The following is a 21457-nucleotide window of genomic DNA, read 5'->3' as shown; positions in this document are numbered from 1 at the left end:
AAAGATTTCAAATCCAAACAGGGCATCTTGTATTTATACATCCCACAACGTTGTGGAAGGAAAGGGAGGAACGCTGCATGCATTTTATGGCAATTGTACTGGGGTCTGTTAGAACACGTGGTTTGATTTTTAATCTATCCAGTAAGATGCAGAACCCCAAGCCTCAACGAGTGTGTATTAGAAAGCGTACATTATGCCCTCTATCGAAAATTATGTAATTTGACAGTAAAATGTATAAGTAAGCCCGTAATTACCTTAAGTGTCTGCCACACAGTCAACCCTCTGGGCTCACAAGTCAAAATATTGTGGTAGAGCTCCCAGAGAACAGAGCTAAGGAGAAAAGGGAGGGCCAGGATATGACTTTAGGGTTAAACACTACCCTGAGCCGCTTCCTCAGTTCGGGATCGGGTGGGACTGACAGCCCTGGCATGCAGAACAGTTTCTACAGCTGGGTTATCGGGGCCAGCCTCCCTCTGCGTACAGTAAAAGAGCTGGTGCTGTCAGTTACCTCTGAAATGAAAGAGTGACAAAGGGGAGTCACACCACTGTCAAACACAGAACTCCCGTGAGTACGACTCACCTGGAAAACAAAGCATCGGCCATTTTTTGGCAATGCACGTGTGGCATAATCCACCCATTCGCATCCTACAAATTGCTGCGCAATCTGCTTTTTGTGGACAGCAGAAATCCTGTGGCATTTTTTCACAAGAGCAGGAGGTTTGCCGCATTATTCTTGGCCAGAGTTTCCTGTCTCCCCCTACTATGTCTCATGAGTCTTAGCTGCTGTCTTCTGCAAAGCTGGCTACATTTCATGGTACAGTAGATAAACAGTTGTAAAAAAGACTTGGAGCACAGAGAATGATAGGTGTTGTGCAATTCTTACGGGCACATCAAATGTAAGGTTTGCCCCACGTGCAAAGAACAATACTGACACACTGAACATGTAGTTATTAATCAGCCACATCTGCTAACTCCTTTCACCACCCTCACAGCTTCAGATCCACTCACTGAGGTGTGGTTTCAAAAACATTGTATGTAAAAGAAAAAAAAAAGTCTGTGGGACCCACAGCACGCACGGATTCTCTTTGATTTCATACCCAAGCCTATGAATTTTGCAATAGGTAGAATTTAGCCTTTAATTTGTATTGGGCGTATTTTCATGCCCGTAGAAGAGAACTGCACAAGTAATTTTTAAGCATTTGAGGCACTACCCAATAACTGAAAGGCAATAGAAAAGACTCTAGCCTCTCATGAAGCCAGCTCAGTATACGCAAACTCACCCTCAGCAATAAATCAGGGCCGGCTATGCCTGCACTGAGATGACCAGAAACTCTGTGGAATACCAAACACTCTTTTGCCCCATGCTATGAGGGGTAAATGTTCCTATCGCTTGAGAACTTCTTGTGATACTTATAGTGGTATCCACTACGGTATATTCCTAAAAAAACATTACACAAAACTGGAGCATGTAAAAAAATTATCAGAAAGTGCTCAAACCAAGAATGAGACTGTCGCAATGGATGACTGTGCAAATAACAAGATGGGCTGTAGACCTGAGATTGCATCTACGTTCCTGGTTCCTATAAAAAGCATCATCAAGTCCAGCTGAGGCTGTACAATGAAATTCAGTATACTGAGTGAGTTTCAGTCTGCTATTCTTGCTGAAGTACCCAACAGGAATAGTAGCACTATTCTAGAGATCCTAGAGGCAAAAAGGGAACAGAGACAAACAACAGAAAAGTGGAGAGTGAAAAAAGAGGGAGAACAGACAAGGAGAGAAGCAGTGGGATACTCCAGCACTAGAGAAAATCATCTCCACGCTTCTCAGCCAAAGGGAGAACTGCAGGGAAACCTGACCTGCTGGTAGTGGAAAAGGCAACAGAAATAAAAGCACACCTCCAGAAACCCACAGTTAGAGGATGGAAAGTACAAAGCTAACAAGGACAGAAAAGCAGAGCCTCAGCAGCAAGAGTAAGCATACCAAATAACAAGAGAAAAATCAAAGGCAATGACAGGTGGTGAGGGTCACAAAAGAAGCAGATTCTAATTTTAATAAGATAAATTACATTCTTCAATTCTCACAGCCTTTGCTTTTGAGAGCACAGGGTATTATGGCAGACAGGGGAAGCTCTTCTGCTTTCAAACTAACCAGCCATGGGAAACTGCTTGCAATTATAGGGTTAATACCACAGCCAGTTGTTTGGGAAGTGCTATTTGGAAATAAGTTTGTTAAGCGCTGACTATTTTGAAATGATAGAGTGTGTTGGAAAGGCAGAGATCTGAGTGCCACAGAGAAGAATCTTGAGAGCAATAATACAATCGAATGAGAATTTGAACTCACTAGTAGAAATCCTGCCCTCAATGAACATAATAATGACATTTCCATTGGTTTCAGTGAAGCAAAGATTACAGCCAACAACTGATGGAGATAAATTGAAAAACATTATCCAGTCAAGCTACACAAATGCCTACTGAAGGAAAGATTGTCCTGTAATGCAAAATACTCTAACCGTAACATGACAGAAAAAGCAAATATTAAACTGTTTTTAAGTATTTCAGATGCAGTATAGAAGAATAATAAGAATCATACAGAAACCTACATTTATTGACATATTAAAATAGTTCAGGACAAAGGATGTGTTGCTTAGAAACTGAATTTACAGAAAAGATCAAACATGCTCAGTGTTTTGCAAAAATCCAAGCATCACTTCTGGCCATGTAATGAAGTCAGATAATAGCAATAAGAAATAAGCGTATACACATGACAGAATATTGATGTTAATTTATGTGTTAACAGTAAAACTGATGTGTTATGCACTCATGCTGAAGCCTACATTTGTCAGAGAAAGGTAAATGAGCAACTGCCATTTCATTTCCCTATGCTTTGCTTTTACAGCTGGTAGAAGGTTTGCAAAGTACTTGAAAAACTTGACCCTTCTGCAGCCTCCCCCACGAGTCACTCAACCTTCCTTCAGTCATTAGCCGGCACTTCCTGCTGGGATCCAGCAGCAAAACAAATGAAAGACACCAGTTCTGGCCATGGTGAGGGCGGTAATAAACCAGTGACAGGTATTTCTATGAAATTTAAAATGAATTCCCACATATTAAACATACCGACCAAGTGCCAATCCATGGCACTATCTTACATGGAGTTTTCTTTCAAAAGACATTTTGAAGCACTCCTGTTCATTCCCAGTCACGAAAGTATGCTTTCCATGTTTACATATGGGCAAAATAATTTACTGTACTTTATGTGCTTCAGAAATATTACAAAGATATTAATCACTTTACTTGTTCATGTATAAATTTAACATGATTTTGGTAACTTTATTAAGAGTAAATCTAACCCAACATTTCACAGAAGAAGTTCCAGCATTTCATGCCATTATTAAATCTGTGCCAAACACTCTTTGACAAGTTTGAGTTTATTTGTAAGTCCACTGCCAATTCGCCTTTTCTAGTTTGCTTCAACTAACCATGATAACTCTCTGTTCTACCATGTCTTTAATATATGCACATTCCTGGGAAACCCCCATTTTCCTCCCCCCAAAATTAAATCCCAAATGAAGCAACCATTGAGAGAAGTGATCATGCTTATTCACAAGAAATTTAGTAACAAATTTAGCCTTTTCTGCCCACAGACCCTCCTGGTATTTTAGTTCCAAACTTATCAACTATTACATTAACTGTGCTGAGAGAACCGCTGTCCCCATAAACTCCTTGGGTTCATTCCACAGCACACACAGGAGACACAAACCCTTTAAACTTCAAGAAGTTCCCATTGCAGTGTAGAAGAGAAAAATTCAGAGATTATGGAATAATCATCTCCAAATCGATCAATTTCCCCCTGAAGGTAAAAAACTGAAAGAAAGAAAAAAGTTGAACAGTTCCAGCCTGCCTTCTTGAAGGGAAAGCACCCCCAGGGCATGTTGTAGAATGATCCCCATCTCTTTCTCCTGATGCTTATTAAGAGGTCATAGATCTCAGTTATACTACAGCATTCCCAAATGATATCCCCAGCTAAGGACTATGACCTCTCAGTATACGTACAGGGATATAAAATTAGGAATATTAAGGGTTCACATTAAGAAAGAGTTTGCCTCGACTATCACTCATTTTGGAAGAACAGCTGGAATTAATGGCGTATCTGGTGCCTTATAAAAAACAGAGGAGCTTTAGTAAAAGAGACTGCACTTTCCAGCATTTTCCATAGGTACAGCACCCTGTGCCAGGGCTACATTTCTAGCCGAACATCAAAGATTTTCACAAGAGAATATTCAATACAATAGGTGTCTTCCTCAAAAAGCACAAGGTATAGCTCAGAACACCCTGGGTGAATTAAGATGTATTTTCTCTTTGTCTTAAGCCTATTCCCTCTAACACTCATAGCATGGAAGTGATTTTACAACCATCTCAGACAGGTTATTATGCCAACACCAAGCAGGGACTGCAGTGTCTATAAGAACCTTCCTCCTCCAACAACACTCTTTTTTTCATTAAAAAATCAGGCGTTTTTTACACCCTCCAGATGATGCTTGAGAGGAAAAACTGAGCCCATATAGGCGGTGCGTTAGTGAACTGCCAGATCACCCGGAAGCCTTAACACGCTACGGCTGATTGTATAAACATGAATTAAGGTTCTTCTACAACTGTATTAAGCAAAGTGTTAAAGAGCTGTGGGGCATTCTGTTACATTTGGCTTCCAAGCTATGAATTTAACTGCTGAACATATAAGTAATGATAATCTGTTGTACCTCCCGTTCCGTTCATTTCTAAATGGTAATTAAAGCAAGCACCAATAATAAAAACAGCAAGTATTTGAAGAAAATTATTTTAGAAGGTACAGGAAATTCACCACTTAAAAACACTAATTTGTCATGGCAACAAGGCCCATTTTGTAATACACTGACAATATATTACATATAAAAATTCCAGTAAAATAGAAGCATGTAATAAACAACAGGTATTTACTCTACAGTAACTGATTCTCTGAAACACAGTAGTCAATATGGACTGAAGGTGTATATATGTGCATACATGCAAGACAAACATTATTTTAATTTTAATAGTATGTCTATTAGAATCATACACATGAATTCCCACCGTACTGGGTAAAGGTCAGGGTAGCTACGACCCTGTATCAGCAGCAGCTTTACAATTCAAAGTCTGTATTACTGAGGACTGTGAAAAGCAAGACAAGCTTGGCCACAGGATCCGTATTGATTACAACAGTAATTGGAAGCAGCATAGTTATCATAGGGTAAGTAATGACTATTTTTTCTTCTTCACATATGTGCCAGCGTTGATGATTCCCCCTGCCCCCTCCCTCCTCTCCCCTGCAGGCAACCATCTTCCTTGGACAATGGGAATTAGGAATTTGAGCTGCATAGATCAAATAGTGATTATAGTACTGCTCTCACAATACTGGAATGAGCTTGGGCAGTTACGTCCTCCACACAATGCCTGAAAAAGGTCAGTGGATTACCTCATGTCATCACCTGGCAGATCTCAGAAATTGGACCCTCTTCTGAAACAGGCAGGAGATGTCACTCGAGCACTGGGAGAGCAAAGTTAATATTCAATGGGAAAGGCACAGTAGCCAAATCGTAATGGGAGAGATACCCTGTACTGCCCATTTGGAAATGCTCTGTGAGGAAACAGCTTGACCTTTAGAACACCCAGCAGTGGCTATAAATAAATGGAGCAACAGACTGTCAATGTAATAAAGCAAAGTTCTGGATCTAGCTAGGGCAGATTTTCAAGAGAGTGCCAGGGAGGCACTGAACTAAGTCTGAAAAAGCTAGATCTGGGCAAGCCAGTGCTTGGAGACAGGGATGTCTCCATGACATGACGCAGAGCTAGCTTGGTAACCACAAAATGCCAAAGCCAGAAGAGGAACTATTTATAATGTTATCGTGGCCCCTCCTAGAGACTAATGCTATCCCACTCGCCCACGATGGCATGTCAGGTATGCCTAACTGATGCTTTCACAGTCTCATATAAAAAAAAGCACCACATAGACATGTCCTCTTGTAGAGCTTAGGACTATGATCATAAGTCCTATTGCTGAGCATGACTTGGGAATTAAGGTACTTCATGACTGAAGGAAGGTATATTGTTTACAGTAACCTCTGAGTACACGCTGAAAAACAGACTCTGGGTGACAGGCACATGGGGTCTTTTAACCTGCAAAACACCATACTGTTGTCCTCAATCTTCATTCCTTATCTTCAGTGAAAGAGTATTTACCTGAGAAGCTTTGAGCAGAAGTGATCAAAAAGCATGATTCAAATGTGTGATGCGCAAGTCCCAGGATGACTGAATTCATGTTGTGGACAGGAATGGATAACCTATGTGTGTAACAGCACTTTGGACAAACTCTACTGGAGTACTCCATTTGCCCAGAAAGGCACAAATTGCTGCAAGATGAGCCCTAAGAACCCCATAAACGATGCTAGATTATTTAAATGTAAAAGACAGTTGAGAAACAGTTGTACCAAGAACTAGACCTGGTAACCCCTGCACTGGGGCTGCCTACACCAAAGCCCTTTGCCCGTGAGAGAGCGACAGTCTCCAGTTGAGTGGTTTCTGCTGAAGACCAGGACTTCCGGGGCCAGCCAGGAGACGTCTCTGTCCATGGTACCCAGACAGGCAGCAGCTTCCTTGCTGGTGCAGGGACACCAGGTCTGATCCAGTATCTTCCCATTATGTTGGGTGTTCATGTTCACATGGTGCAAAGTCCTTGGTGGACACATACCAAGGACTAAGATAAGCCAACCAAAGCCACTATGTGCTAGAAGAACCTCCTGCCTTTTTCAGTGATGGAAAATCAGGCTAGAATAAGAGGAAAATAGGAAGCAAAATTGAGGGGAAAAGAATCAATGAAAGATATGCAGGAAACACTCAAAGCCCCTTGGAAGACACCATCACTTGCTTCCTCTCCCACCTCCAAACAGAACAAGAGTTCTGGCATTTACAATTAATGCTCATGAGCAGGTTTATTACGGAGGTTCCCTGAGTCAAGAGTAACAGTTCCATGATACAGACATCAGCTGCTTTCATTTACAAGGGGTCACTGACAGACAACTCAGGAAGTGCAACAGGCTGCTTTTAAAATACCCAGGAGGTGAAGATCTACTGGTTTTATGACTGATTAACAATCTCAAGAGCAGAGATTAATGGTTTCCAAGCAAAAGGGGGAGGAGTTTATGCCTCCTTGCCCATGCTGGCTGTTCATCATGGACCTACTGTCTCTCAGGGTAAGCATAAGAGTTTTGAAGAACGTCAAGAAGGCTATGCAGCCTACTTTGCTCAGCTTTCAGCTCCAGCATATACAAGTTCCCTCCACATCTGACAGTACCAAGCTACCTACAGAAGTATTTATACAGGACTTTAATATGACAATCTAAGAATGTAATTATCAAGACCTTCATCTATCCTCCCTAGGAGCATGTAGTGCTGCATATGAAGGTCTGTATGGCAGATTCTCCAAATTGCTACGATTTTAGCAGGCCTTGGCCATTTTGTAATGCATATAAATCCTCCATTCCAGTCCACTGACAGGCTTTACACTGCTCTCTGAATGCAAAATTGTGATTTCTGGAGACAGAAGCTGTATTTACCACCCTATTCCCCCTCTTCCCCAAATATCAAGGATTTGCAGTTGCAGATATGGGCCCTGGAGCACAGAGTGCTGAAAGGATGCGAGTCCACAACCTGCAAACTCAAAGAAGCACAATGAACTGCTATGTGTATTGGCTGGACAGGATACTGGAGGAGAGGGTCTGCTTTCCACCATGTCAGTCAAACAGAATGTCATTTTGTGGAAAAGAAGTCAGAAGTTTGTGGTCCAAAGCAAATGGAAAAGTAGAAGCATGTCTCTGTAGTACGGCAATTGGGAAGCCCTCTAAGGAAAAAGAAAGGCCTAAGCTCAAGTCCCCAGTCCAAGCACTGTTTGTCTTTCATTCAGTAACTGTTTAATGTAAAATCCATATGCAGTCCTTGGTGCAGGAACTCTCAAGAGAAACAGGGTGACTCTCTCAAGTGAAGTAACTGTACTTGGCAAACAGTGCTTGGCAGCATGCCACTAACTGCAATGAGGCAGATGAATATGCTTTTGGTGCATCATACATTTAACTTCTTAGGGTCCTTGTCCTCAAAAGCACTTTTATCAAGATCAGATTTTTCTCTCTACTGCAGAAATGACCAAGGATCCTCACCATGTCTCTTTCCTCCACACAGAGAGTGGAACTGAAAAAAACAGTGGCAAGATCTGAAATATATTTGACCAGCTCTAGGATTCTTTTGATAGCAAGAACAACTAGCTAGGATATCCAAGCATGACAATGCCAAGCGCTCACAAGATTTATCTTGTAGTCTCATTGCACACAGTATACATCCTTTGGGACAAAATCCCCTGGAAAGTTTTCAAATCTTATAGTGAAGGAGATGGCCCTGGCATTACTAACTCATTCAGAAAGATGAAAGATTCCTGGGCACTAGGAATAAGAGAAAAAATGCAGGAAAAGGAAACCATTATAGAGGAATCTCTATTACCTGCCATTTGGTAAGTCCATGATCACTCGTGGTGCCTGCTGTCTGAGATGTTTTTAGGTAGCATAACCTCTTATTTCTAGACATGCAAGAAGAAGGAGTTTCTCAGCTACACAGGAGGGTGATATCCATAAAAATTAATTTTGACCATAACTGGAAACACAGAAATACTGACTTAGCTAGAAGTCCTCAGCCTCGTGATACTCCAGTGCTAACGGAGAGCAGCACTTAGAACAACTGGTCCCCAGTATATCTGCTGGACTTGCTTTCAGGTGGTATGTGAGAGGAATCTTTGAGCAGTGCTAGAGAGTAGGACTGCATCTCCTCATTGGCAGGGGACACACAGCTATAGCCAGTAACCTTTTCAACACCAGAAACAACTTAGGGGATAACATGAATGGCTCTCAGTTCTACCTGACATACTTACTCAACCTGTCAAAGCTCTAGCACTAAGCTATAGCCCAAAGCATAAAACTACATCTACCTAATCACCTAAAGGTAAAATAAATATCCCCAGTGGAAAAATAGCTCATGTCTTTTACCTCAGAACACCCTTAGCCTTGAAGCCAGGACTGCATACGATTCAGACAAATTCAGCCTGCTTTCAGACAGATTTTACAGTCTGTGATGCCAACATGGCTAGTAGGGAAATCATGTAACACACACCAGGTCTACTGACTATTCCTGTGTACCAGCATCTCTGCTGCTGCTGAGTTATTCAACAGCTCAGCCAACTAGACTAGCACGTCCACTGCACGTTGGACTGCAAGCAAGGCAGACCACAGGATGCTCCTTTTTCTAGTATTACTCTGGTTATGACTGAGACTTCTGATGCCAAAGTGACCTACAGGATCTTCAAAAGAACCATGCTTGAGCTGAATGCCTCTGAACACAGAGTCAGCCAGTGGAGGGGCAGTTCTCGCATATACAGGGGAGACTTCCTAAGAGTATGATCCCTAAGGGTTTGGACTGAAAGGTGAAATCAGCAGCATGAAGCACTGTGCAGGGAGAAGAGATTATAAGTCAAGCAGAAGATTAGAGAAAGTATCTGACAAACTGTGCCCCACCAACAGCATATACAGCAGCATCGCAAAAGGTTAAGTTTCTTTTCCTGTTGGCAGAAGGAGACAAGATGCAGTTGAGGGTTTATCAGCAGTGCACCATATTTGATCCTGCATGCACGGTCCTACAGTGAGATCCAAACTGACATATACTAGAAGGATATCAGGTTTATAGCCATGCCAACTGGATCCTTTACTTATATACACAACTTAGAGGATGACAATATGCAAGTAGCTCAAGAGTTATTAAATGGAAATGTTGCAGAAAGGATAGAGTGAGAAAAGCACCAACATCAGACAGAAACCCTATTAAATTCATATTTTTATTGCCAATCTTTTGTAATGACTAAATTAATATCGTTCAGCTTCGTATGTGACCATGGTTGCAAAGAAATTTTTCTGGATATTTTCCCCCATTTATCCATTATCTGTATTCCACAAACATCACAGGAATTGTCAGCAATTAACATAAATAAATCATCACCTTTTCAGAGAAAGCTCCAGTACAAGAATTTCAGATGATAGCAAAAAATATTACTAAATAGCTCATGAAGGGTCTGTTCCATCCCCCACTGAAGTCAATGGGAATCTTTTCATTGACTTCAATGGATACTGGATCAGACCCAAATTGAAAAGATCAATAGCGCACACATTAGGATAAAAGAGCAGCTATGCCCTCCTCTAGAAAAAGAACATGAGTTCAATTCAAACTACAGATTACAGGAAGAAACCAGTTGGGGAGAACTTTTTTCTTCTCCTTTGAAAAATCTGCCAGAGAAGAGCAATTCAAGATCCTGGGAGCTAAATCTCACAGAGTTGTAACTCTCATCTTCCGCTATCCTCTGAATAGGTGGGGGGGACTGACACTTTGAGAGATTGGGACCACTGTTTAATAAACGAGCTACCTTCTCCCCATTCCTGTCTTTGGCTGAGAGTGCAGAATGAAGATTCAATAAAGCAATTTTACTCCTTTCACTGAAGTGTCAAAGCTTCAGAAGAACACATATAACATTTCAAATGCAAAAACTAGAAGCCCCAGTATCAATTTCAGAACCTACAGTGGCAAGCCCCATTCTCAAGCATGTTAGAAGGTTGGTAGAATTAGGGGCAGCCAAGACACTGTGATGCTCAATTCTCATGTTTCATACTCAAGGTTTTACTAAAGGGTCGTCTTAAGCCAGTGTTCTGCCACCCTGTTTGTTCCATCGATGTCATCGTTGATTTTGCCCAGTGTAACTGTATGGAAAAATGACCCTACAAGTGGGTCAACATGCACAGTTCATAAATTCTGTCAGTGCAGCTCCCTGTGCCTCTCACAGAGCACCTCCACAGCTCAGTAAAATCCAGACAAGCTGCAGCTGGCTCAGCCATCTAAAAGATCAGGGTTTGGAGGGCTTTAGAACTCAAATGGGAACTTCACAGGCTGACAGTCCTGGTGTTTTTCCATAATGGACAACCTGGATAACTCTTCAGGACCTGAGATGAGGCCCAGATTGGAAAGATCATACATCAGAATAGGTGATACACTCTGCCCTCCTCCAGGGAGGACACAGTTGACCCAAACAACAGAATACTGTAGAAGAAATTCAATTTTGGTAAACCTCTTGCCTTTCATTCGCAACTTAGTGACAGACAAATACCTTAGCATGTCTAATAGTTTCACTGGAATTCCTTCGAAAGGAAACAGCCAGAGCAGCTATGTAACACCCTGTTGTGGCAGAAGGCTGTGATGAGAAAGGGAGGTGCAACAGCCCCTCCGTGGTAACATTTTTTTTTAAAACATTGAATCTGAGTGTGGCACCCAAAGGCATTGGTGCAAGTCCAAGAAAAAGGCAAGGGGCCAGCAAGCTTGCCTAAAATGATAAAAGCAAACTTTATTGTGGTCAAATATATATTGTGCTTCAGAAGAGAAAAGTAAGCTGCTTTTCTGTCAACTGTTTGTCACTGATTAACTAAAAATAAAACAATGAGGTTTTCTTAAATGTCGTATCCTTAGTGTTAGGCCATACATGCAGCTTAGGACCCTGCCTTGAAATCACCTCACTAACCACCTGTTTAGTACTGTTTTGCTGGAGAAAGAAGAAATCCTCAGCTCTGACCATTCCATCCAGGTCCCTCTCTCAACTTAAGGGTGTATTTTGGTCACTTAGATTTAGAAAAAGGGCACAGCTGGCTTTTTGTCGATTTGGTAGTCCAGAAGGAAGTGTGGTTTAGGTTTCTGTTCACTTCATTAGCTTTCAAACAGTCAGACCTCTACACATTCACTATCACGTTTCCTTGAAAGCAAGGCAAAAGTATTTTTAGGAACTTAAACAATTTCCTTCAAGATTCGTTTTCATTTCCCCATCCTCTGCAGCCATCATACATGTATTCCTGCCTTTACATGTGCACCCCAAATTGACTAATCCAGCATACTTGGTTTTCACTCTCATTTAGCAATACAACTCTCAGCCAGAACTGCTGTGTTCAGGAGCAATGCTACAGGACTCTTCCTACTCACTGCTCCCCCCACCTGCTTTTCTCCCGTTTCCCAACCCAAATGTGCAAGCACTGTTCAGTGCATTCCACCTGCAGCTTAAGCAGAGAAAGCACTTGGTAGAAGTGGGGAGGGGAGGCAGCAACTAACTGATCAGAAAGGTGAAACAGCCAAATCAGATCAAGGTGAAAAAACAGGGGTGAATAAATGGGATCTGAGGCAGTAATGGGGAGATCCAGAGGATCGGGGCAGGGGGAATGCTTTCTGGAGTAGGGAAGGAAGAGACAACTTAAAGCAACTAATTTTTCAACACAGTAAGGGCAAAAGAAAGATAAGAGGTATGAAGAAAAAGAGAGAAAAACATTACGTTTTTTTAAAGCCAGGAGAGAATATCCATACTGCCAAAAACCATAAGCAATACAGCAGACAAATACATTCTAGAAGTCTGTAGGAGTGATTAGGGAATGCAGAACTGACTGTATCCTAAGTCAGGAGACCACTTTACAGGTAAGGAAAGGCAAAGCCACATATTAATAAAAGTAAACATTTCTTGCTGCAGATTTTAATCTTCCATAATTTAAGGTTGGGATTAAAACCATTTCACAAATTCACATTACTTCCTCAACTTGCTGTCTGCTCCTGCCCACTTATTTCTCTGTTGCTCACCTTCTTTGCACACTTCGTCCTCAACACCAGTAATCCTACTTGACTTTTATGTGATCCTGATAGGACTTAGCCCATGGATCTATCGGAACCAAAAAGAACTCAGAAAACTCTCCAAATATGAGCGCATGCACACTTTCTAAAAGTATTCCCAAATGGGAAGGATGGCTTTCCTCGTTTACAAAGTCATAATAAAGAAAGGTTTTTAACATAACTGCACTGCACAATAAATACATTTTACATTGTAGAGGCTAAAACTAAAGTACCATCTAATAAAAAATAAAAATGCCTTTCTGCTGATACTATTTGGGCCTTCAGTGCATACCATCAAAAGACCTACTAAAACTGAAGGGCAAAACTACTTCAGCAGATTTCATGTGGTTTATTTCCCAGGTGAGGGGGCTGTCTACAATCATTTCAGAGGAACCCGGGTTGGCTACAGGTCCATTCAGGCAGCTCTGCTCAGTTCAGTAGTATCTGATCAGCACCCAGTTCTGCCCTTTGACTAAAGCTGAGATTTGATTTTCCCTTCTAACAATTTGCTTCATTCCTCTCAAATTTCAGTTACTGATTACTGTACAGTCATGTGTAGTTAACAGATTAGACTAACGCAACATCCAGCCCAGATCTGCAACATGTCATTGTGCAAATTCATTCATTATGCACTTAAACCCCACTTATAAATACCCTCCGCATTTGCAAGTGACTTAGGAAAACACGTGTATAAGCAAAGTACAAAAAGCTGTACAGTATGACTCTAGAAAATACACACAGCAGCCAGGCACCAATAGCTAACGAACACTTTAAATACAGTGACAACGCAGTAGTTATCCATACATCCTTCGGTATGACGGAAATTTATAGCGCCCCGTTTACACTATAATCCTGTCCCATAATCTGTTTATAAAGGTCTCACCCAAGCATTCAAGTGCAGGAGTAAAATACCTGAGAAAGGAGGAGGGAGATCAGAAGTAGAGGATGGGAATCAGAAACAGAACAGTGCACAAAGCCACAAAGTGGTAAGTATTGTTTACCTGTCAGTTGACATTGATTAATCTTGTGTTCTGTGATATCACTCAGTGACTCAAACACCTGGAGGCAGCTGTCACAGCTGTGCACAGCTTCTTCTTCTAACTCCTCCCCTTCATCTGGCCTTTTCTTACAGTCTAACACTTCTCCATCTTCTGCCTTGTCTTCTAGTTTACAGTTAGGGTCTGAAAGAAAATCAAGACCGTGACGTCAGGCATCTAAGAAGAGAACCTTTAAAAAGAAAAAAAAAGAAATCAAGATAGGTTCTTGGAGTAACAATCAGAAGAAACATGTTTGGCACGAGCCTGCAAGCACACTGTGGGTTTCATTGTTAAATAAGCAGAGGAGGCTTTTTCCTTATTTTTTTTCTAATTTTGATGAAAGGAGAATTTCCCCTTCTATTCCCACCAATGCAGCTCCATTTCTCAGTCAAGCAATTCCTCCATGCTTCAGTGTTAGGTTTGTCAATTTTATCACAGCTATTGAAGCTGCTTTGATCACTGTAAGAAAGTATAAACCACCTATGCAATTAGTTTTCAATGAAAAGAAAAATCAAATCAATGAGTGTGCAGGAACTTCTTTTCACTGTTAACTACACCGTTTCACAGGAAATTACCAGAATTAAGAGACTAACAAATTTGAGTTACATAAACATGAAATTATTCTTGAATTTACAATCCACCCCAATACTCCATCACCACACTATTTGACACAAACAAATCCCTGGAAAGATTATGCCCTGGGTCAAAATGCTACACACGCTTTGAACTTGTGTATGACTTAAAGTGGACAGAGTTTCTGTATTTGCCAGATCATGGAAAACTGGAAACTAACTATTGTAAAAACTAAATAGTGCACAAGGAGAGCTTTGTCTGTTTGACACGTTAACAAGCATTTTGGGGTCAGCAGGACAGCGCTGGTCACAGAACGGCAGTCCTGAGCCCAGCTGAGGCTTCTAAAGTGGAAGAAATGTGCAGCCTCGCTGCCACCCCCTCCGTGCAGAGAAGCCGCACAGCTCATCGCACGCCCTCGGTTCTGCAGATGACCAGCGCTGGGTGGGAGAGTGCAAAGTCTAGAACTTCTCCTCCCCTGAGGAGGAGCAGAGTAGCTTTAACTGCTCCTGACTTTTTGCCCACTTTACTGAAAGCTTCCTTCAAAAGACAGAAATAAAACAATCTGTCTTCCCTAATAAAGCAAGCTGGCACTTAACTTTGTTTTTCCTTGGGAACCACAGTACAACAAGTGAAATGCAGAAGAGAAATGGTTGTGTACATTCCAGCAAAAGGAATGCAAGTGTTTCACCACTTTTCCCTTTTCTGCTTTGGCTGCCTCATCTCTCCTTTTAGATATTTGAGAGTGCTGAGACTGAAACAACTCATTTTAGAAAACAAGGACAAACTCATATAATAACAGGAGATTGTGCAAGTACATTTTAAGATGTTGCACTCTTTAGCCAAGTGGGTTGCTAACCTGGAGTAGGGTCCTTGTCCAGAGCAACAGAGAGGTGGTATCTGTGAACACACTTTGCGTTGCAGCTGATCAGGATACATGCACAACTACTCACAAGAAGAGAAACTAGAACATGCTAACACTAAATCCACATTAAAATGGGGAAGGGGTGAGGAGGAGGGGGATTCCACTTTAAACCATTCTAATATCCTTTCTCAGCACTCCAGTGTGATGTGGTCACAGCCATTCCTGTATTTGCTGCTGTGCACAAAGCCCATGCACCCACGTTCCCCACACCAAAGGTCAAGGCTCTCATCGTCTTTCTACACCCCTTGGTCCCCACTGCCCCACCCCGCCCTTCAACTGTTCGAACACACACGGACCCGCAAGCACAAACGGGAAGTGACCCATGTCAGGAAGCCTTCCGCATGCTATGTGGCTCATGATTGAAACCAAGGAATTTCTTTGACAGGACTAAAGGGCAGAATTTATTTTTAAGGGAATTATATTTCAGAGGAAAAACAGATTAATTTTTAAAAATAAAAAACAGATAATGAAGGCAAAAGCTTATTTGCTGTGCCCTGCCCTGATTGCACTGAGTGTGGTCCTCGTATGACAAATTACATTCACAAGGTTCTTTCAAGAGTGACAACTTCAACTTGGGCAGCTACTTCCAAACAGTGAAGTAGTCCACAAAGTTGCACACCAAAAAGGGATGCTAATTAAATAAAAGGACTTTATGGCACTTCAGCCATTGCTGAATGCTCTGAAACTAATAACTCCCATTGCCGCCTCATTTTCCAAGATATTTTGCAAGATTAATAGAAGCAGTTAGGAGATCGCCAGGTTATAAGCAGTTCAGAAAAAGAAATAGTTCTCTTAACTGTTGCAAACTGACCCCAACATCATTAAACACTTGTTGGAAGGCAGCATGTACACATCGCATGCTATTAGTTGTTCAGCTCAAGCTCCCGGTTTCATCTCATAAAACTGACAGCACTCAGGGAAATGTGGGCACTGGGTCTGAATTTTAACATGAGTATTTAAATGCTGCACATAAAGTTTACAGACCTGTTTGTTTTAAAATAAGGGTAGTGTCTGACTCTGCTTTAAGTACAATGCTGAAGGAAAGAAGAAGGAGGGGAGGGAATTCTCGAGGCTTATTATTCAGAAACACTTGCACTTTACAGGAATTCAGCAATACACACACACGTACGCACACATGCACCCCTTAGTGCACAACAGCCTAAAGAATCGCTCAATTTAAAGCTTCCTACTTAGAGACCAGTTATTAAAATTAGAATCATTTTAAGACTAATAAATGTTTTGCTTCTCCTTCTGCATTTGCAGATATAAACTCTACAGGGACAGAAGTCAGTCAAGCTTATTCCCTTCTGCTGCAACTTTAGAATACATGCTCTAGCCAACTGGCACGTTTGTTTTTAGGTCAACACTTAAGTGGGACCCTCTGGGACCTAGGTTCGAGTTTAGCCTATGACAGCTTGGTGAAATGAGTTCTAGCAGTCTCAGCCCCCCACAATGAATGCATTTCCACTGTGATCCGCTACCATGAAGACATGTCACCACCAAAATTAAAGAGAGATGCTTTGAGAATAGATAGCTTTTCTGATACAACAACAAATATCTTCCATCAAGAGCTGGTCTAACCTTAAATAGCTACTTAAACTTAGGATAAACTGCCTTATTTGAGGTGCTCTTTTGAAAGACTAGAATAAAAGGTATTTTCTAAATGCAATATGCATTCATCTATACTTTCTCCTTAACCTCCCATTCAAAGCTCATGCTTGCAATAGAGACTTCAGGGCAAATGCCATCCATCTCCCACATTTCTTTCTCCCCAATATCTCCAACAATCATAGCCGCAATTCCCTCAACAAAGATTGTCTTCAGAGTAAGATTACCTTTCCCAACATCTGCAAATGCCACTGTCATTTCCAGAGGTTTCCCTGCCCTACTTCAGAGGCTGCCGTGCACTAACTGAAATGTCTCGATACACATCGCCAACAATACACACACCGGCTCCATCTGCAGATATGACTGGAAATTATCTAGTATGGAAAGGAAGGTCACATTTTTGGAACAGAAATAAATTCAGCCTATTAAGGCATTTAGAAAAATATGGAAGAGAAAACACAGTTGTCTTCTGTTAGAGATCATGTTAACATTATTTATAAATGGAAATTAAAAGAAGCATGATTTTCTCATTACTGTGTTCCCTGGCAGGTGGTTCTCCCCTTCCCTTCTTCCTCCTCCTCATAAGCGATGTTATTGTGGTAACTTGGTCTAATAAAACTGCAACTTTGGGGAAAATGAAAAATTGCACTGGCTTAAAAGTGTTGGAGGCAATAAAGCCACGGACTTCAATTAATTTCAAGTATGGGAGCGGTTTAAGGCCAACCAGCAGAAATTCTATTCTGTCCATGTAAAAATGAGGTTTCACCACATTTACTTTTTATAACCCATATAAAAGTCAAGTAAAAGTAATGAATATCTAAAAACCATCTCAGTGGATTGGCAAAGACTATGTGTATTCTTGAAACTCATCTTACATATTTCTGCCTATGCTACAAGGATCCATAGCTAATCACAACTAAAGCATCAAACTCCCAAGAAAACAGCCGCCTTTCCAATCCATTTCACTGCCTTGCAGCAGACCTCCTTCCAAGCCACTTCTGCATGGAAAAGTGCTGGCAAAAGAAAGGAAAACTTAGATCATGTGGTTATAATTATTACCAGGCAAGGAATATTTCTTCAGCTCAGTGGTAAAGTAAAACTCTGTTGCTCTCTGCTCCCAATAGTGTCCATCGCAAAACAACTGCCTCATTAAATCTCTGCAGTAAGATTAATATGCCGTAGCTGCACTACATTTATAACTTGGTACTCTATAAAAAGCACATTTAATGGTTAGAGCCAGAGCTTAGATACAAAGTATTACTATAAAAACTTCTGGCAGTGTGTACACAGTGTGGGCCTTCTGTACTGCTTGCTCTATCAGAAGGTTTTTTGTTTTTAGTATCAGCACTGCATTCTTGCTATTGAGAAAAACAGAAATCTTGTCTAGAAACAGATGGAGAACAACACAGGACATGACGGGAAGCAAATAACTAGCAAGACAACTTAACCATTGAGAATTATTTTAAGAAAAAAATGCAGAAAAGCAACCATTCCTTGCTATATTGATCTCCAGTTTTGCAGTCCTCTGTTTTTCAACTTCATGTGTGTACAGCAGTACAAGTTTGTTTTTTTCCAAGCTTGCAGATAGCTCAATGGAGACATAGGTACATTCAGAAGAGTTTGAGAAATTTCCCATTAAAAGAGCAGAGAACTCTCTCACTTTTATTTCCCCTTTTCAAACAATACAGTTTATGCGCACAGCCACTAGAACCTATAAAAGGCACCAAACACAAAATCACAGGACACACACATACGAGAAATAATAAAGTCTTCTGGCTCAACAAAAAATTAACTGCATTCTCCACCTTCATAAGAGGAATAACTCCAGCTGTTCTCACACAAATTACCTACAGGTATTCAGAGATGACTAGCCTTCTAGGAATATCCTTAAGGAGCCAGCCCTTACTCCAAAAGGTGACCTCAGCTGAATGAATGAGACTATTCAGTTGAGCCAGACCTGCTCTTCAGACAAAATTCTGTACAATCAGTACCAAAGACAGAAGTGAAACATTTCTTGCATTCTCAGAACCGTATTAGAGAATAAAAGAGCCCTTGTTGTTATTGGGAATTAACAATTATTTCCTCATGATTATTAATAACACATATCCCTGTGATCCTGACTCAATGGCTTTCTCCACCCAATCTCACTGACTTAAAATTAAGGAGCCCTTAATTGATCTCTGACTGGTAAGACAATATACAAACAATCCTAAAAGAAATTACCCTTATCCGCATGTTTTACAAATAGGAAAATCATTTCAGTGGAATGAATATTCAAGTTCATCTGAAATGGCATAGGGTGTGGTTTTATGTGGGAAATGTAGAAAAGGATTCTTCAAAAAAAAAGAAAATAAAAGCATGCTGCACTTCAGCATCTCACTTTCAGTTGGCTGACCTACAAAAGGCAGAATTTCTAATCCTCAGGAATAGAAAGATGAGGGGAGAGGAATGTCATTTTCCACTGCGAGCCCCAAGAATGCATTCTGAGCCGAAACAGAGAAGGAAGAATGCCGGCTTTGCAAAAAACACCCCGATACAAAAATCCCTCGCACTGTTGTCAAACAGTAAGCAAGCGCTAATGAAGGAATTCAGCATTACCCGTCTGTGCAGCTGAGAGTCCCACACCTGCCTGCTGGTCCTCTGTTTCATTTTCTTCTACTGTCAGAAAAAGGTAAACAGAACAAAAACAAAACAACAAAAAAAGATGTTAGGTAGGTAGCTGAAGTGTTTCAAGCATCTTTACACCAGCTTCAGCTCTGAAAGCCGGTAATGCTTGTACAACACGGGCAAGAAAAGCTGCACTGCAAAGTGCGAAAGTGTAGACCAGACCAAAACAGAATACGTTGCTGTATGGAGGCTACAAATCTGAGAACAGAGTGACCAAATCGGTTTCATGGTTTAAAAACCAAATCGAATTTCCTCTGGGATATTTGTCTTCAATGTACTCTAGTATATTTGATTATGGAACTAAATAAGAGTATAATTCTGGGCTTTAAGATTCTACTCGCTCCACACGGATAAGAGAAAGCCTTCTCCTGGCAAACAGGAGAGGTGTGTGTGCTAATTCATACATAAGCTTTAAAAAAAATAATAATAATCCTATATTCAGTAGCAAACATCTCAGCAGTGCAGACAGCCTTGCAAAGGAGAACTAACCCCATGCTGTTTTACTGTATACACCATGCCAGCATCTTTCCCTTGGCTCACAGCTTTCCAGAGCAGTAGAACTAAAAACAATACAATTCTTGTCAGATTCACTATTCAAAACTTGTTGGGCGAGAGTGAACCTAACAAGAGCCATTCTGCTGCTACTTTGAAAAATTAGAGAGCTGTTCTCATGTGCTCTGATATAATTCCTAAGTAAGATTGACTCTCCCAAAGTAAAAGTAAGGGAAGAGCTAAAAGGCAGAACCATTTCCTTTTTATTCTCCCAAAGACCAAGTTCTTTGAGTTAGAGAACAGCAGAGAGAAAAGAATTCATTCTCCCTCCACAGGGGAAAAAGCTGAAAGGGGAAAGACTGCGCTTTTACAGCACTTCCACTCCCAAGAATTCAGACCTCAAAAATAATCATGCAACTGAGTTAAAATCCAAAGATTTGGGATTTTTTTTTTTCCCTGGTTGTTGGGAACAAGATAGCGCAACACTTAGGGTGACATATAAATCTAGACATATATTCAAAAGAAGAGATACATATACACACTGCACAGGTACCTCTTTTCCTCCTTCGCCAACCCCAAGGCTTCATACAACTGGTTGTTTCTAGAATCTGAGTTTCTAGAAAAAAAACACCAGTTTTCATAAGGACACTCTTAAGACACCAGAAACTTGAAACACAGTGCATATATTAGAAAGAGTCAAGTACAGTCTCTGGAAGACTCTAAACAATCTCTATCTCTGTCTCAGAGATGTGGCTAGTAAGCACACTCTTCTCATCAACAGAGATGTGATGAAGTTTCCCCAGCCCTGGAGTAAGTCAAGTATTTCACAAAATACGATTTTATGAGCTGCCTGCTTCAGTTGAAGTTCTATTTTGCAAGCCGTGAAGTTACCACTATTTCATCTGTGATAATACTGTATGATTTTCTTTGTTATGCTGAAGCAGTCATCCCAGCAGTCCTCCCAGCTAAAGGAAACTGGTCACACAAAGAAAGAAGTGGAAAAGCTCACAAAAAGCTAAGCTTCGGGGAACACGTGGTCAACACAAACCAAGCTAAATAAAAAGATTTTTTGCTAGGGCAGCACAGATCAGTAAGACTTGTTAACACGGGAAGAAAAAGTAATGAATACAACTAGTATACAGTTTAAAAGAAGAGATACTGCCTTTTTGTGACCCCCTCAAAGCCCCCCAGAGAAACCTCTGCAGCAGCCCAACCTGAGCATGTTCATGCTGACCACCAACTGTTGGTCTACTGCCAAAAAATGCTCTCAAGAACAAGCTCTAAAACTGAAAGTCCACTGTTCCGTCCCTCCAGAGGAAACTCATCTTGGTCACCACCTACTGACCAACCTTATTTAAGGGTGTAGGCGTAT

At 41.1% G+C, this 21457-nt stretch overlaps 1 protein-coding gene across 1 annotated transcript in view; it reads right to left on the bottom strand.

Annotated features, from left to right (window-relative positions):
* The window catches only part of ZNF521 (zinc finger protein 521), a 95693-nt gene extending 74998 nt beyond the window's left edge, over window positions 1-20695 (bottom strand). The window contains exons 1-3 of the mRNA XM_010155620.1: window positions 20639-20695; window positions 19525-19584; window positions 13788-13967 (exon numbers count right to left, since the gene is read on the bottom strand). Coding sequence (XP_010153922.1) covers window positions 13788-13967; window positions 19525-19584; window positions 20639-20672 — 274 coding nt within the window. The 5' untranslated portion in view covers window positions 20673-20695. The remainder of the gene's footprint in view (window positions 1-13787; window positions 13968-19524; window positions 19585-20638) is intronic.
* Between the last annotated feature and the right edge of the window lie 762 nt (window positions 20696-21457).

Source organism: Eurypyga helias, unplaced genomic scaffold (assembly GCF_000690775.1).
Source record: "Eurypyga helias isolate BGI_N326 unplaced genomic scaffold, ASM69077v1 scaffold7547, whole genome shotgun sequence".
In the NCBI taxonomy this organism is placed as follows: Eukaryota; Metazoa; Chordata; class Aves; order Eurypygiformes; family Eurypygidae; genus Eurypyga; species Eurypyga helias.
This window is presented reverse-complemented; position numbering and strand designations above follow the sequence as displayed.